Below are 13,829 nucleotides of genomic sequence, written 5' to 3'. Positions count from 1 at the left end.
TTTCAGTACAAAAGATTGAAAATGCCCAAGGCTGAAGTTGTGTTGGGATAAATGAAGTTAAGGGATGAGATGTGTTGGGATGGTTTGGCACCCAGTTGGACCCGAGTTCTGGCAGGACAGGAACATCTCCAAACACCCTGACAATGAGCTGTGCAGTCATTTCATCACACCTGTCCCATCCTCAGAGCCCTTGGGGTGTCAGTCACTCATGACAAAGGGCTCTGGCTGGTGAATTAAGAGCTGGGCCATGGAAAAGTTGCCCTTGGGGCAGCCCTGTGTCCACCAGGGCAGGGGGACCCCTAAAACAGCAGCCTGATGGTGGTGGGTGGTGTTTGTGTGAGGGGGTGGACAAGTGATGGGGCAGGAACTCCTGGTGTGTGTCAGGTGGGCGACAGAGCAGCTGCACTCCTAACTGAGGGGGGATAAATCCAGAGCAATTCCTTTTGGGTTCAGAGGGAGATGTTTTCCGGAGTTCCCACAGAGCAGGAAAGGTCTAGGAAGTGCCCTGGGTAAGAAGCTGTTCAGTGATATTGAGGGATGTTCCTTGGGGACAACTCCCCAAAAGGCAGGAGGAGATGCATGGCCTAATCCCAGAGCTCGGGGCGTGAGGAGAAAGGCTCCGGATGGGATAAGGAGGTTTGTTGACACCTCTGCCACAAGTCATTTCCAAAATGCTGCAGCTCTTCACCTCTGGAGGCCGGTTTCTCACACAGGATCAGCTCCCAGATGTCCTCCTCAGCTGTTTGCCCCGTGTCCCCCATCCATCCCATATTTTTCCGGAGTCACCTCTCCCAGCAACCGACGTTCGGGAGCGTTGCTGCCAGTCTGGCTCTGCTGGAGCTGTACCAGGAAGCCCACGTGGTGTCTGCTCTCCAATTTCTCACTTCTGGGGTAATTTCTCAAGTACCAAACTTGCACTTTTCATGTCACAACACGTGACTTTGGGCAGGAATAAATTCCCACTGGGGCTGAAGGGAGCAGATTTCCAGCAGCACGGAGCTGAAGACGTGAGGTTGCTCGTGTTTTTACCCTCAGAAGATGCTCATAGATCCTATTTTTGAAGAGTTTCTGAGGTGTGGGCAATAAAGAATGAGGTGGATGAGCTTAAAATAGAACATGAGGGTGTTTGGCAGGGGAAAATACTTTGGCTTCATCTGGCTGAGGCAAAATCTTCCTGGGGCTGTTGCAGCTTCGAAGCTCAGCAGAAACAAATTGGTTTGCAGAGGTTTAGGGGAGAATTAGTAAAACAGAATAAGGGAATTATTTGGGTTGGAAAAGTCCTCTAGGATCATTGAATCCAGTCACTCCCCCAGCACTGCCAAGGCCACCACTGACCTATGTCCCCCAAGTGCCACATCCGCAGGGATTTTGAACACTTTCAGGGATGGGGATTCCACCCCTGATCTGACCCCAAAGGCACTTAAACCTCTCTTTTAAAATCTACTTCCTGAACCCCTTTACAATTCATCTTCTAAAAAGAGGGAGCCTAAAAGCCATTAATCCAAAGCAGCATCACACCAAGAAGGAAAGGGGTGAGCAGAGCTGGAGAGAACAGCCCAGAAATCTGAAAAATATACATGAAAAATTAAAGGTAGCTCTAAAACACCTCCTTGCTGCAGCCCCACGTGCTCCTGGTTGTTTGTTGGAGTTTTTGCAGCAGCTCTTCCCAGAGCTGTGTGTTTTCCCTGGGGAGAACATCAAATGAACACTGGCTTCCTTGCTCCTATTGATTGTGGAGATGATATTAAATTAAAATAAAGGCAGAGAACAACTTTTGATTTCTTGGGCGAGGAGTCTCATCAATTTTGTTCGATGTGTTTTCACCTCATTTTCTGTTTCTGCATCATCACAAGGCCCAGCAGAGCCAGGGGCCCTTCAGGGGCAAATCCATACAAGGAGAAAGGAAAGGATGTTTTCCTTCTGTCCCTGATATTTTCACGTCAAGGGGGTTTGATCCTCTGGCTTGTTATTTCTGATTCAAGGTGACAAGATGTGGCAGGAAGGGAGCAGGGCCTGTCTGAGGAACTGGGGTTTCCAGGGGGAAAATCAGACACTCCTGAGCCCATTCCTGATTCTTGGATCCAGACACCCATGGAATGTGGATCATCCTGAGGGACTACAGCTTTTGCTTCCATGAGGAGGCTTGTTTGGGGTTATTTGAGGGATGAAGAAGAGCCAAGAAACAAACCCCATCTCTCTTTGCCCTTTAACCCCCCAAAAAAGGAGAAGGACCAGTGATTGAGTCCCAATTAAAATAGGTGTGGATGTGGCATTTGGGGACACGGTGGCCTTGGCAGTGCTGGGTTGGACTCGATGGCCTTAAAGGTCTTTTCCAACCTCAATGATCCCATAATTCCATGAATACACATTTGTCTCCACCTGCCCACAATAACCCTGGAGTCTCAATAGGTGTCTGGCTGGAAAACCTTTCCCAAAGCCACAGTTTTCCTGCGGTCTGAGAGTGGTTGGATTTATTTCAAGCTGATTTTTCTAAAACCCCCCAGTATTGGAAATTTCGGGGGTGGTTTTTTGAGCTGGGTTTAGAGGTGTTTTTTTTAGAGGTGGCTCTTAGAGGTGTTTTTTTGCTGGATTTGCCAGCAGGTGCTGGTGGTGCCTCAGATGGAACTCGTGGCCATCCAGGACTATGTTTGTCTTGGTTCAGACTCAGTTAAGGACTGTTATTAAAGATTAGGGGATTCAGGACTTGTCTGGGGGGATTATCCAGCTGCAAAGATCAGGAGAACCTCTTGGTGCTCCATGAGTTTTGTCACCTGGATCCCATCCCTCATGGAAGAGCAGGGTACATGGACAGCCGTCACCACCTGTGCCCATGGAATTAGGGGGTCTTTAAGGTCCCTTCCCACCCAAACCATCCTGGGATTCTACTGGACTGTGTGTCAAGCTGGGAGAATTTTAGGGAAAATACCCTTGGAGTGAAGTGGAGTTGGTTTAACACTCCTGGCCAGGCAGGTCAGGGTGGAAAGTGGGATCGTGGGGGAAATGGGAAGACTGTGGAATGATGAATGTCCTGGAGAAGAAATTATTCTCTTCTAATGAAGTGGAGGGTGAGCAGGATATTTGTGATTGAGGATCATCATTAATGTTCCACCTGCAATCACTGGGGCTGCAAATAACCTTCTGAGGAGCTCCTTGATTGCTGAAAGGCTTCAGATATTCCTGAGTACGACAACAACGGAGTTTCATGCCTAAAAAAAAACTGTTAAACTGCTGCTTAGCCAACATTAACTCCAGCAATTTTTAATTAACCTGATTTAGAAGCCAAACATATCCCTGATGAAAATGAGAGGGTAGAACACACAGTCATTTATTCCACTACAGTGGCCACGAGTGGTGATTGAGATTTATTCCAGTGAACCTCAGAATTTGGCCACGGGGTTTAGGAATTGGCACGTGGTGGAAGAGATTTGGGGCGTGGAGGGAGAGATTCCAATGGCATTGTGTGGACGCTCGGAAAGGGGGAGGCCAGACCTGGTATATTTTTAATATTTTAATGTTCTAAAATATTAAAAAAAGAGGAGTATGAATTGACTGCTAATTAAATCTTTCCAGCCTTTTTTGGCAGTGTCTGAGGGAAGGAAGCCTCTCCAAGGGTCACTTTGTCACCCTTGGGTTGGTTCTGCTCTGGGATGATGTCCAAGGGGACAAACCGTGGTGGCAAGGTCAGCAAAGCCAAATTCTCCACCAGAAAAGGAGGATTAATGTGTCCTGCTCGGTCTGTCCAAGGGATTTGTGCAGGAGCACGTGAGAAGGGATGGAGTTATCCAGGTGTTGCTGTTTCCAGGGGGAAGACTTCCAAGAAATGGAAGGAAACCAAAGCAGAATGATGACAAGGGATGGGATCTGAAGGGATGCCTGGAGCTGTGCCAGGGGAGGGTCAGGTTGGATCTCAGGGAAAGGTTCTTCCCCCGGAGGGTGGTTGGGCACGGAACAGGCTCCCCAGGTTGGGCAATTCCAAACCTGCCGGAGCTCAAGGAGCCCTTGGACAACACCCTCAGGGACAGGGGGGGATTGCTGGGGTGTCCTAGAGATGGACTGGATGATCCTTGTGGGTCCCTTCCCACTCAGGGTATTCCATGATTTTCTGAAAATGGAGCAGCCTAAGGTGGGGAGGTTTTTGTCTGTGGAATCCACAGAGAACAAGAACTTCCGTGGAGTGAGAGTTGGATCAGACACCTGCACTGGGTGTGGGGCACTCAGAGTCTGTCCAACCCTGCTCAGGTGATTCTCCCTGAACTCTCCATGACCCATCCAAGTGAAGCTGATGAAAACTGAAGCCTTTTCCAAAGAGCCCATTAAATCCCCTCCTGCAGCTCCGAGGGGTCGGAGCTGCCGCGCGCGTTCCTTCCAGGTGGCCTGGCAGGGAATCGGGGCCCTCCCGGGATGGCACTTGTGCAGCCAGGAGTGAAAACAAGCCTGGCATGTTTTCCTACAGCATCCCTTCAGCAGGAAACTCTGGATAATGGGAGCGCTGAGCGCTGGGCTGGGTGCTGAGCTCTGCCAATGCTGCCGTGCAGCCAAGGAAAACCTTTCCAAGCTGGTTTTCCATGGTTGAATTCAACATTCAGAGCATGTGTTTCCTCAGTGCTTTTCTTCCAAGCCCAGTGCACATCCCTGTTTTCTGCATTCTGGTCATTGCCCTCATTTTCTACAGGAATAAGGATGAAATATTGATGATGTCACATGGACATTCCCAGTTTTTCCTACATGCTGGGAATACAGCCGTGTTTTCCCTCCCAACTGTGCCCGTTCCCTCTCTGCTCACGCATGTTTGTTACTTTCCAGGGGTGTTATCCTGGCTGCCTGTTGATAAAAATCCTGATTTGTTTGGTCTCATTCCAGGTTATCCTACGGGATATCCCACGGCTGCCCCGGCCTACAACCCCAACATGTACCCGACCAGCAGCCCCGGCTACGCTCCAGGTAAAACCCCTCTGTGGAGGAGGGAATTCCAGCAGTTTCCGTGTGCTTGTCAGCCAATCGCTTCCTGGGAAGAAGCCTTTGTTGGGGGTCTTCCCTTCCTTTGGTCTTCCCTTCACACCTTCCTTTGGGAATATTTGTCTGTGTTGCAAAGCACTTTGGAGCCAGGAATTATATCTTGATACGAATCCCAGGAATTTTGCAGCCCTCAGCACTGGGATATCAGCAGATTGATGGCACTGATTCCCTTCTCTATGTGTGTCCTGCTCTCCTTCCATGCCACAGCTGCAGGAATATCAGGAGCTGTGTCCTGTTTGGGGTCTGGATCTCCCATGCCGTGTCTTTCCCGTGGCACTGCCAGAGTCTGTCCCCGTGTCTCCTCCTGTCCTTCACAAACTTGGGCCAAATCTGGGAATTCTTCTTCCCCTTTGGCAGCACCAGATGCTTTCTTCCCCATAAAATCTCATTTTCCCCTGGTATTCCCAGGGATCTGTTGGGTTTTATTTGGGTTGGTGTGCTTCTGGGAAGGTCTTTAGCTGCATTTCTTCCCACTAAAAACCTTCAGAAATGAGTTTTGTCCCTGCGCTGGCCACCCTGAAATTCCCCCGGAGGATAAACCACTGGAAGAATAAAGGGAAAAGAGCTCCACAGACTAAGAAAAAGCCCATAAATTTATTAGTAGCTTGTCCTGCCAGAGCCTGGCAACGTCCTCCCTGCTCAGCCAGGGATGTAAATCCTGCAGCGTTCTGGAATGTTGGCCTGGAGCTTGGAGTGGAAGGTGTTCCTCGCCACGGCACAGGGTTGGAACTGGATGATCCTTAAGATCCCTCCCAGCCCAAACCATTGTAGGATCCTATGACTCTTCTTGGGATTGGCACTGTAGGAATAGGGACCTGGAGCCAGCTCTGATCCCTTCCCTCTCCCAGTGTCAGGTTTCTGGTGGATTTTTGCTGATATTTGAGCCCCAGAACAGGATAAATTCCTCACCAGTTTATTCCAAAAGAGCCTTTCCCAAGGAAAAGGATGAGTTGGACTCCATGATCCGTGTGGGTCCCTTCCAGCTCAGGATATTCTGGGATTCTACGAATTCCAATTCAGGTTCCTGCCTTGTGTGATTTTCCTGTTGCTTTTTTCCACAGTTTTTAGAGGGAGAGACACAAGGCACACCCCCAGCATTGCAAACTCTGCTGGTTGCAATAAACCAGCATTTATTTAGGATTTTTTTAGGATACTGTTCTTCCAAAAAAAGGCCTTTTAAGTTGGTAAAAACGAGCATCTCAAATCACTGCTGCAGAGACACAATAAAAATAAAATAATATATGTCTTCATTAAGCTGCCTGTTCCCTCCCAGGCTTTCTGCCTTCCCACAGTGGTTGTTGTGGTTTAACTCCCTTCATCAAGGCTTCTCTTTTTATTTTCCTGAAAGTAGGACACACACTTTCCTCCTGGAGCCTTTAGTTGCACTTATTAATAATGCAGGGGAGAAGGACGGTTTACAGCAATGCCCTTGCATTGCAGAACAAGAGTATTCCAAAATCAGGAATTGTGGGACGGGATGGAGGCTCTGAAATCCTGGAATGGGTTAGGTTGGAAGGGTTCATAGATTTTCTTTTCCCATTTCAGTATGACTAAGGGTCCTCTGCAGGGACCCAGAGCTCACATTGTTTGCTCAGTTCCCACATGGATTAAACAGATAAGGAATAAAAGCTCTTGATTTTATTTATTTTAAGGTGGGAGGCAAAACCAAATCCAGAAGACACTGGTTGGAGGTGGCCCTTAAAGTGATATTAAATAATCATAGCTGGCTTGTGACCCCTGAGAGTTGCAGCTCTTCAAAGGACCAGGAGATATTAATGTTCTGGAAACCTCCTTGGTTCGCCTTCTGTGTAGCTTTAAGTGATGGATTCTCCAAGAATCCATGATTTAATGTCCAGAACGTGGGAATCTCCACCCCAAATTACCTGGATTTTGTGATGGGTTTGATGTGGAGAGGGAAAACCTCAGAGGAAGGACTGAGTGCAAATAAATTGTGTCAGTCTCGGAGATTAAAAAACCTCTGGGAAATCCAGAGGCAAAAAAGAATCTGATCCTGAATAAAAGCAGAAGGGAAGGAGTGTTTCTGTCCCAGGGCTGGAGTTGGGTCTCCAGTGGGATGTTGCTGAGTGCAGTGTGCCATGGAAAATAAACCAGGCAGCTTGGAAATCCTTCATCACTCCCAAAGCTTTGGGAGAGGGTGAGGCTGGAGCAGGAAGTGATCAGTGCCTGAGTGGAAGAGAAACTGGGCTTGGATCTCTCACTTCCCACAAACCTCCTGGTTTCACAGAATCCCAGACTGGCTTGGGTTGGAAAGGACCTTCCAAATCATCTCTTTCCACCCCCTGCCATGGGCAGGGACACCTTCCACTAGACCAGGTTGCTCCAAGCTTTGTCCTGCCTGCATTCTGTTGGTCCCTCCTCAAATCCCACAAGGTTTGGCTCTTGAGATTCTTCTGGATTCTTTTCCTTGGCACCATAAATACTCTTCCGCAAACTGGGACACAGGGAGACCTGCCCAAAGCCACTGCTGGCCTTCCCAGAGTTCCTGAGGACCACCCAACACTGGGACAGGACGGTCACAGCAACCAGTGGTGGTGCCTCCAAGGGTTTTCCTGGGAATAAAATGCCTCGCGCCCGAGGCTCAGCCCGTTTTCCTGCTGGGAATCACAAGGCCGAGGGCAGCCCTTGCTGGTTTGGAGGGACAGAGGGGACATCTGGGGAGGGATGGTGGACACAGATCTGCAGGTCCCTCAGCTCAGTTGTTGTCCGTAATAGGTGGGAGTGGAAGGGAAAGAGCAGCAAAATGATTCCATAAATGTGGGAATTGTCTCTCCACTGCTGTGTGTGACTCCTCTTCTCTGCCTCCACCCAAGCCACCCTCCTGATGAAGCAAGCCTGGCCTCAGACCTCCTCGTCCTGTGCCACCGAGGGCACCTTCCACCTCCCGGTGGACACCGGCACCGAGAACAGAACCTACCAGGCCTCTTCTGCAGCTTTCAGTAAAGACACCTTTCCTTTCTGGGGTTTGATTGCCTGATCTGGGCCCCTTTTGGGTGTTTATTTAGAAATGGGGTCATTTGGGATCGTATTTGGGTTGGGAGGGATCTTAAAGACCATCTCCTTCCAACCTTCCTGTCTCGGGCACCTTCCACTAGCCCAGGTTGCTCCAAGCCTGGTCCATCCTGGACTTGATGGATGTGTTAAAGCCATGAGAAAGGGGAGCACTGACCCTCCTGCTGCTCCTCCAGAGGAGGAATTCTCCTGGAAGTGGAGAAGGTGAAACCTCTCCCTCAACTCTTTGGTCCCCAGGAGCGACCTGGTGTTTATCTCCAAAGGGACATTATTTCCTACTCCCTTTAAATGGAAAGAATTCCAAACTAAAGCCTGATTTTCAAGGGACAGGGCTGAAATTCTGGCTGAGCAGGGGGAGGAGATGCTGTTCAGGGATCACTGTCAAACAGGCTTTTCCAGGTGGAGCCTTGGAATCTCATCCCTGAGGAGGACAAACATTTCCTCTGGGAGGGCTGATAAGCTTCCTGATAAGGCAGAACCTTTTAAAAGCCTTTGGGAGGCTTTCTCTTGGAAAAGGGATGTCCCTACAATTCTTTGGGGACCTGGGACATGGTGCCTAAATTCACACCAGGCCAAATTTGACCAAGTTGTGAATATTTGGAAAAATCCCAGCTTGTAATTAGTAAAAAATTAGATCTTGTTTGGTGAAATCAGCAATTTTAACAGAAACTGGAGCTTAAAGGCTCATTGTTGTCCCCATCTCCAGGCACCCCTCAGGTGCTGAGGACTGGTAGCTCCCAAGATCTTTTTTGGAGAAAACAAATCCAGAATTGAAAAAAAAAATCCACTAGATGGAAAAACAAGAGGCTGAAGGCTTTAATTTTTTTTAATTTATCTAAAAAAAAGCACAGCTTGGAAGTATTCTTGAGGGTTTTTCCCCATTTAGCAGTTAAGCAATAATGTTTAATTAATGGAGCCTCTAAAGGTTGGGAATTCAGGTGCTGTGACATCCCATCCTCAGGGCAGGTCACACCTCCTTTAGATGTTGCACCTTCCATGAGGTTTTATGGTACTTCCCTGCCAGGATCCTTCATTTTAGAGTATTCCCCACGTACTCAGCCTCTCCTAAATGCTGCAAAATGAGTTTAAGTTTGTTTAGGCCTTTGATAAAGTCTCAGTGTGGGACTTGGATGCTCCGGATAATGGGCAAGACCAGGGGATGCATTTCCTTTTCCTTAAATCCAAGCAGAAGAAAGAGAACAATTCCAATCTGCCCTGTGAGGATCACAGAGCCTTCAAGGGATGAAATATTTCAAGGCACACATCATTTTCCCCTGGTGGGTGTCACAGAATCCTGGAATCCTGGAATGGTGTGGGATCTTGAAGGGATTTGTTCCAAACCCTGGTGATGGGCAGGGACACCTTCTGCTATTCCAGGTTGCTCCAAGCCCTGTCCAGCCTGGCCTTGGACACTTCCAGGGGTGGAGCAGCCTCTCCTTTGGGCAAATCCTTCTCCATGGGATATCAGTAGATGCTGATGTGTCCCTCCATGCCCAGGGAGCAGCCAGTGCTCCATGACCAGCACCCCGAGCTCCTCACGTGCATGTGGCCTAGCTCTGCCGCTGCAAATCCAAGCCTAAAGCCGGGATTACTCCTGTCTTTTCCAGGATACACCGCAGGGACTCCCTACAAGGTGCCACCGACCCAGAGTAACAACGCTCCTCCTCCCTACTCGCCGTCTCCCAACCCGTACCAGACTGCCATGTACCCCATCCGAAGTGCCTACCCCCAGCAGAACCTGTACACACAGGTAGGTGGGGCCTCCCGGGGGGTGGGGCCTCCCCACCACATCCCAACGCAGCTCCAAGCTCCCTGTGGGAATCTCCTCGGCTCCCAGGGCTGAGCCCCCACGCCCGTGCGGGATGGAGAAGCTCGTAGTGGGGCCTCGGGATGGTGGGGTGTCTCTCCTGCCTCCTCTGTTGGATGTCAGGGTACATCCCCATGGATCAGCCCCGCTGGGAATTGGGACCTTTCTTCTTGAATCACACTGGCTGCCAGGGATAGTCCTGGATGATCCCTGCACCCGGCTCTCCCCACCCAGCCCAGCTCTCAAATGCTGCTCTTCCCCAAGGCCCTGGGTGAGTCCGGGTCACCCCAAGGTCCCTTTGCTGCTGGTCATTGGCATCACCCTCCTGCCACCTCCCCTGTGTCCCCTTCACCAGCACCAGCCACGACCCGGATTCGTGTCCTCCCGGAGCAGCTCTTCCCTCAGCACCTGGATGGGATTTCCAGGCCCACCTTCCCTGCTGCTGCACGGCCACCACCTCCAGCCATGTGCTGGGGCCAAGAGCCTCTGCAGGGATGCAGTTCAGGCCAGATGTCCTCCAAAAACCACCTTAATTCCCATTCCCACTGAAGATCATGAGCTTCCCAGAGCCATCTGGCCCTTCAGCTTCCCTGGCTTTTCCTCTCCTCTTTCATGTCCAAAGATCAACTTCTCCAGCAGTGCTGGAGCTGCCTGTCCTGGGGATGGCCTTTCTGTCCCTCATGTTTCAGGCCCTTCACTGTTTTGGGTGTGGAGCTTTTTCTGTTGGCTCCTTTTATTCCCTTGTTTCCAGAGTCTCTGAGTCTGGGTAGCCTGGATTTTGGGGCCCTGTTGGAAACCCAAGGAGATGATACACATCCCAAACAAGCATCTCAGGATCATCCAAGAGCCACTTGTCCTTTTCTTCCATCTCTTGTTCCTTTTCCACACCAGCAGCCAAAGTCTTGGTGTCCAGGCCCTGTTTCATCCCACCAAATGGTGGTTTGTCCCCAGTGGATTGACTCCTTGATCCGTGATGCTGATCCCCCCTCAGTCCTGTTGCCTCCATCCATCCCACACATCCACAGGGTCAGCTTCACCATTCCTTGCCCAGGTCTCCCAAGTCACGGGAGAGACACCCCGGGAAACACCAGCCCTTTGGCAGCGCTTGAATCCTGGGATCGTTTAGGTTGGGAAGGCTCTGTAAAAACATGGAATGACGGTGGGTTTTTTCCCCTCCTTCTCCACCAGGGAGCTTATTACACCCAGCCGGTGTACGCGGCGCAGCCCCACGTCATCCATCACACCACCGTGGTCCAGCCCAACAGTATCCCGTCGGCCATCTATCCCGCTCCGGTGGCCGCGCCCAGGACCAACGGAGTGGCCATGGGAATGGTCGCCGGGACCACCATGGCCATGTCAGCAGGTAAGCAGGGAAGTCTTTCCACGCTCCGCACTTCCATCTCCCGGTGGGATGTATCCAGGCAGCCCGTGCAGGAGACTTATCCCAGATGAAAAATTCCCAGCCTTAAATTCTTTCCTCTGACTGTCCCATAAGTACGGGAATCCCCAGGCTTGTCCGCTCCAAACAGTTGGATTTCTCTCCTCAAGTTCCCTTTTTTTAGGGCTCTTATGGCCTTGTTTTTGTTCAACATTATCCTTGGTTTCTCTCTCCCAATTCCTCCACATTTTATGTGCAGGATTCCTTGGATTGCTGGCACGTGGTGGGCTGGGTTTATTTGTTTCCAAAGCCTGTATTTCTCTCATTAACAATTCTTATTGTATATTGAATTATGCCAAGAAATGCATCATTCATCCTTTTACATCTGCACTGGCTGGGAAATAGGGCCCTATTATGGGATGCAAGCCCTGTTCCAAGCAGGCAGGGGTGTGACAGGAACCACTTGGAGATATTTACTGTCGCTTACTCTGAGAAGTGGATTAATTAATGCATGTGGGATGTGTTAGATTTCCATTAATTTGTAGAGAGATACCCAGAAACCAGGAATTTGGTTTGAGCACCCAGTTGCTCTGGGAACGGAGCAGTCCAGGGCTGTTCTCCCTTCCCATGTAGGCACTGTGCAAATTCCAGCTTAAAATTCCTCTGGCTGAAAAAAGAGGTTACACCAGGCAGTGCCTTCATGGCTGGGAGAGGATCAATCCTGCTGCATCCCAAGGCTCTGGGGGTTTAAAGGAAGCAAAAGAACTCCTGGGAGATGAGTGGCAAAGCTCTTCCCAAGTTTCCCTGGAAGAGCTCTTGGGGTTTTTTTCTCACCTCCCTTTGCATCCCTTCTCCCTTTGAGTTTGATCCTTGGGTGTTTCAGATCTCCTGTTGTAGTTTAGCCCAGTGCCTTCAGCGGGTAAACGATGTCAGCAGGTCAGCTGGGCTGGTCTTTAGGGACAAGGAAAATTGAAAAAAACAAAACAACATGGAAAACCCTTAAAAAGACAAGGAGATGACCAAAAGTACCATGGAAAACACCCTGGAGCTTCAGGTGTGTTTATTCCACTCGTGGCACTGGTTGATCCCAACCACAAGTGCCAACACCTTCCAGTGAGGTCTCACGGGCAGAAAAATATTTGGGATGATGGAAAAGCTAAAAGGAGGCAGCTGGTGCTGTTCCTGCCCCTGGGATGGGCACCACTTCCCTGAGGGAGCTCTCCTTGATCCGTGTTTCCCTTGCAGGAACCTTGTTGACCACCCCCCAACACACCGCCATTGGAGCACATCCCGTGTCCGTGCCAACGTACAGGGCTCAAGGAACCCCCACCTACAGCTACGTACCTCCACACTGGTAATCCACTGGCCAATCCATGTGAGTGATCCCTCTGCTCTGCCCTTGGGCATAAATTAACCTCCAAACCTCAGCCAGCCTGGCCTTGGACACTCCCAGGGATGGGGCAGCCACGGCTTCTCTGGGCAACCTGTGCCAGGGCCTCCCCACCCTCACAGGGAGGAATTTCTTCCCAGTATCCCCTCTGGCAACTTAAAAACATTCCCCCTTGTCCTATCGCTGCATTCCCTTATCCAGAGTCCCTCCCATCACTGGGATATGGGGTTTTTTCTCTATTAAAAGTGGATCTCCCTTGATGATCTGGGAGATCGTCCTGTCCATGAGCACCAGAGTTGCTGCACATCCCTGTGGTGCCCAGGATCCCAGAAATCCCAGGGTTCCTACACATCCCTGTGGTGCCCAGGATCCCAGAAATCCCAGGGTTACTGCACATCCCTGTTGTGCCCAGGATCCCAGAAATCCCAGGGTTACTGAACATCCCTGTCATGCCCAGGATCCCAGAAATCCCAGGGTTACTGAACATCCCTGTGGTGCCCAGGATCCCAGAAATCCCAGGGTTACTGCACATCCCTGTTGTGCCCAGGATCCCAGAAATCCCAGGGTTACTGAACATCCCTGTCATGCCCAGGATCCCAGAAATCCCAGGGTTACTGCACATCCCTGTGGTGCCCAGGATCCCAGAAATCCCAGGGTTACTGAACATCCCTGTCATGCCCAGGATCCCAGAAATCCCAGGGTTACTGCACATCCCTGTGATGCCCAGGATCCCAGAAATCCCAGGGTTACTGCACATCCCTGTCATATCCAGGATCCCAGAAATCCCAGGGTTACTGCACATCCCTGTGATGCCCAGGATCCCAGAAATCCCAGAGTTACTGCACATCCCTGTGATGCCCAGGATCCCAGAAATCCCAGGGTTACTGCATATCCCTGTCATGCCCAGGATCCCAGAAATCCCAGCTGCTTGTTCCTCGTTCATGGTGTCCAATTAACGCAGTTGATGGGAACACTGGGAGTCAGCGGAGATCCCACCCAGCCCTGAGCTTATCCCAAATCTCTCCTTGGTGGGCAATTAGCAGGGAGCATCCCATCTTCATATCCTTGGCATTGGATCCCACCACTGAGCTCAAGGAATTGTCCTCAGGGATGGTTAAATTCCATATGGACTGTCTCTACGTGGTGCAGGAGTGCAGAGAACAGCCCTGATCTTCCAGAACTTGCTTCTAACTCCCTGTTTTTGGGTG

At 50.4% G+C, this 13,829-nt stretch overlaps 1 protein-coding gene across 1 annotated transcript in view; it reads left to right on the top strand.

Annotated features, from left to right (window-relative positions):
- FAM168A (family with sequence similarity 168 member A) overlaps window positions 1-13,829 on the top strand; it is a 35,439-nt gene that overhangs the window by 21,321 nt on the left and 289 nt on the right. The window contains exons 2-6 of the mRNA XM_027714361.2: window positions 4,861-4,941; window positions 7,848-7,973; window positions 9,654-9,796; window positions 11,042-11,216; window positions 12,477-12,606. Of these exons, the coding sequence (XP_027570162.1) occupies window positions 4,861-4,941; window positions 7,848-7,973; window positions 9,654-9,796; window positions 11,042-11,216; window positions 12,477-12,589 (638 nt within the window). The 3' untranslated portion in view covers window positions 12,590-12,606. The remainder of the gene's footprint in view (window positions 1-4,860; window positions 4,942-7,847; window positions 7,974-9,653; window positions 9,797-11,041; window positions 11,217-12,476; window positions 12,607-13,829) is intronic.

This window comes from Pipra filicauda, unplaced genomic scaffold (genome assembly GCF_003945595.2).
Source record: "Pipra filicauda isolate LSUMZ 115617 unplaced genomic scaffold, ASM394559v2 scaffold686_size154363_pilon, whole genome shotgun sequence".
Lineage (NCBI taxonomy): Eukaryota > Metazoa > Chordata > Aves > Passeriformes > Pipridae > Pipra > Pipra filicauda.
This window is presented reverse-complemented; position numbering and strand designations above follow the sequence as displayed.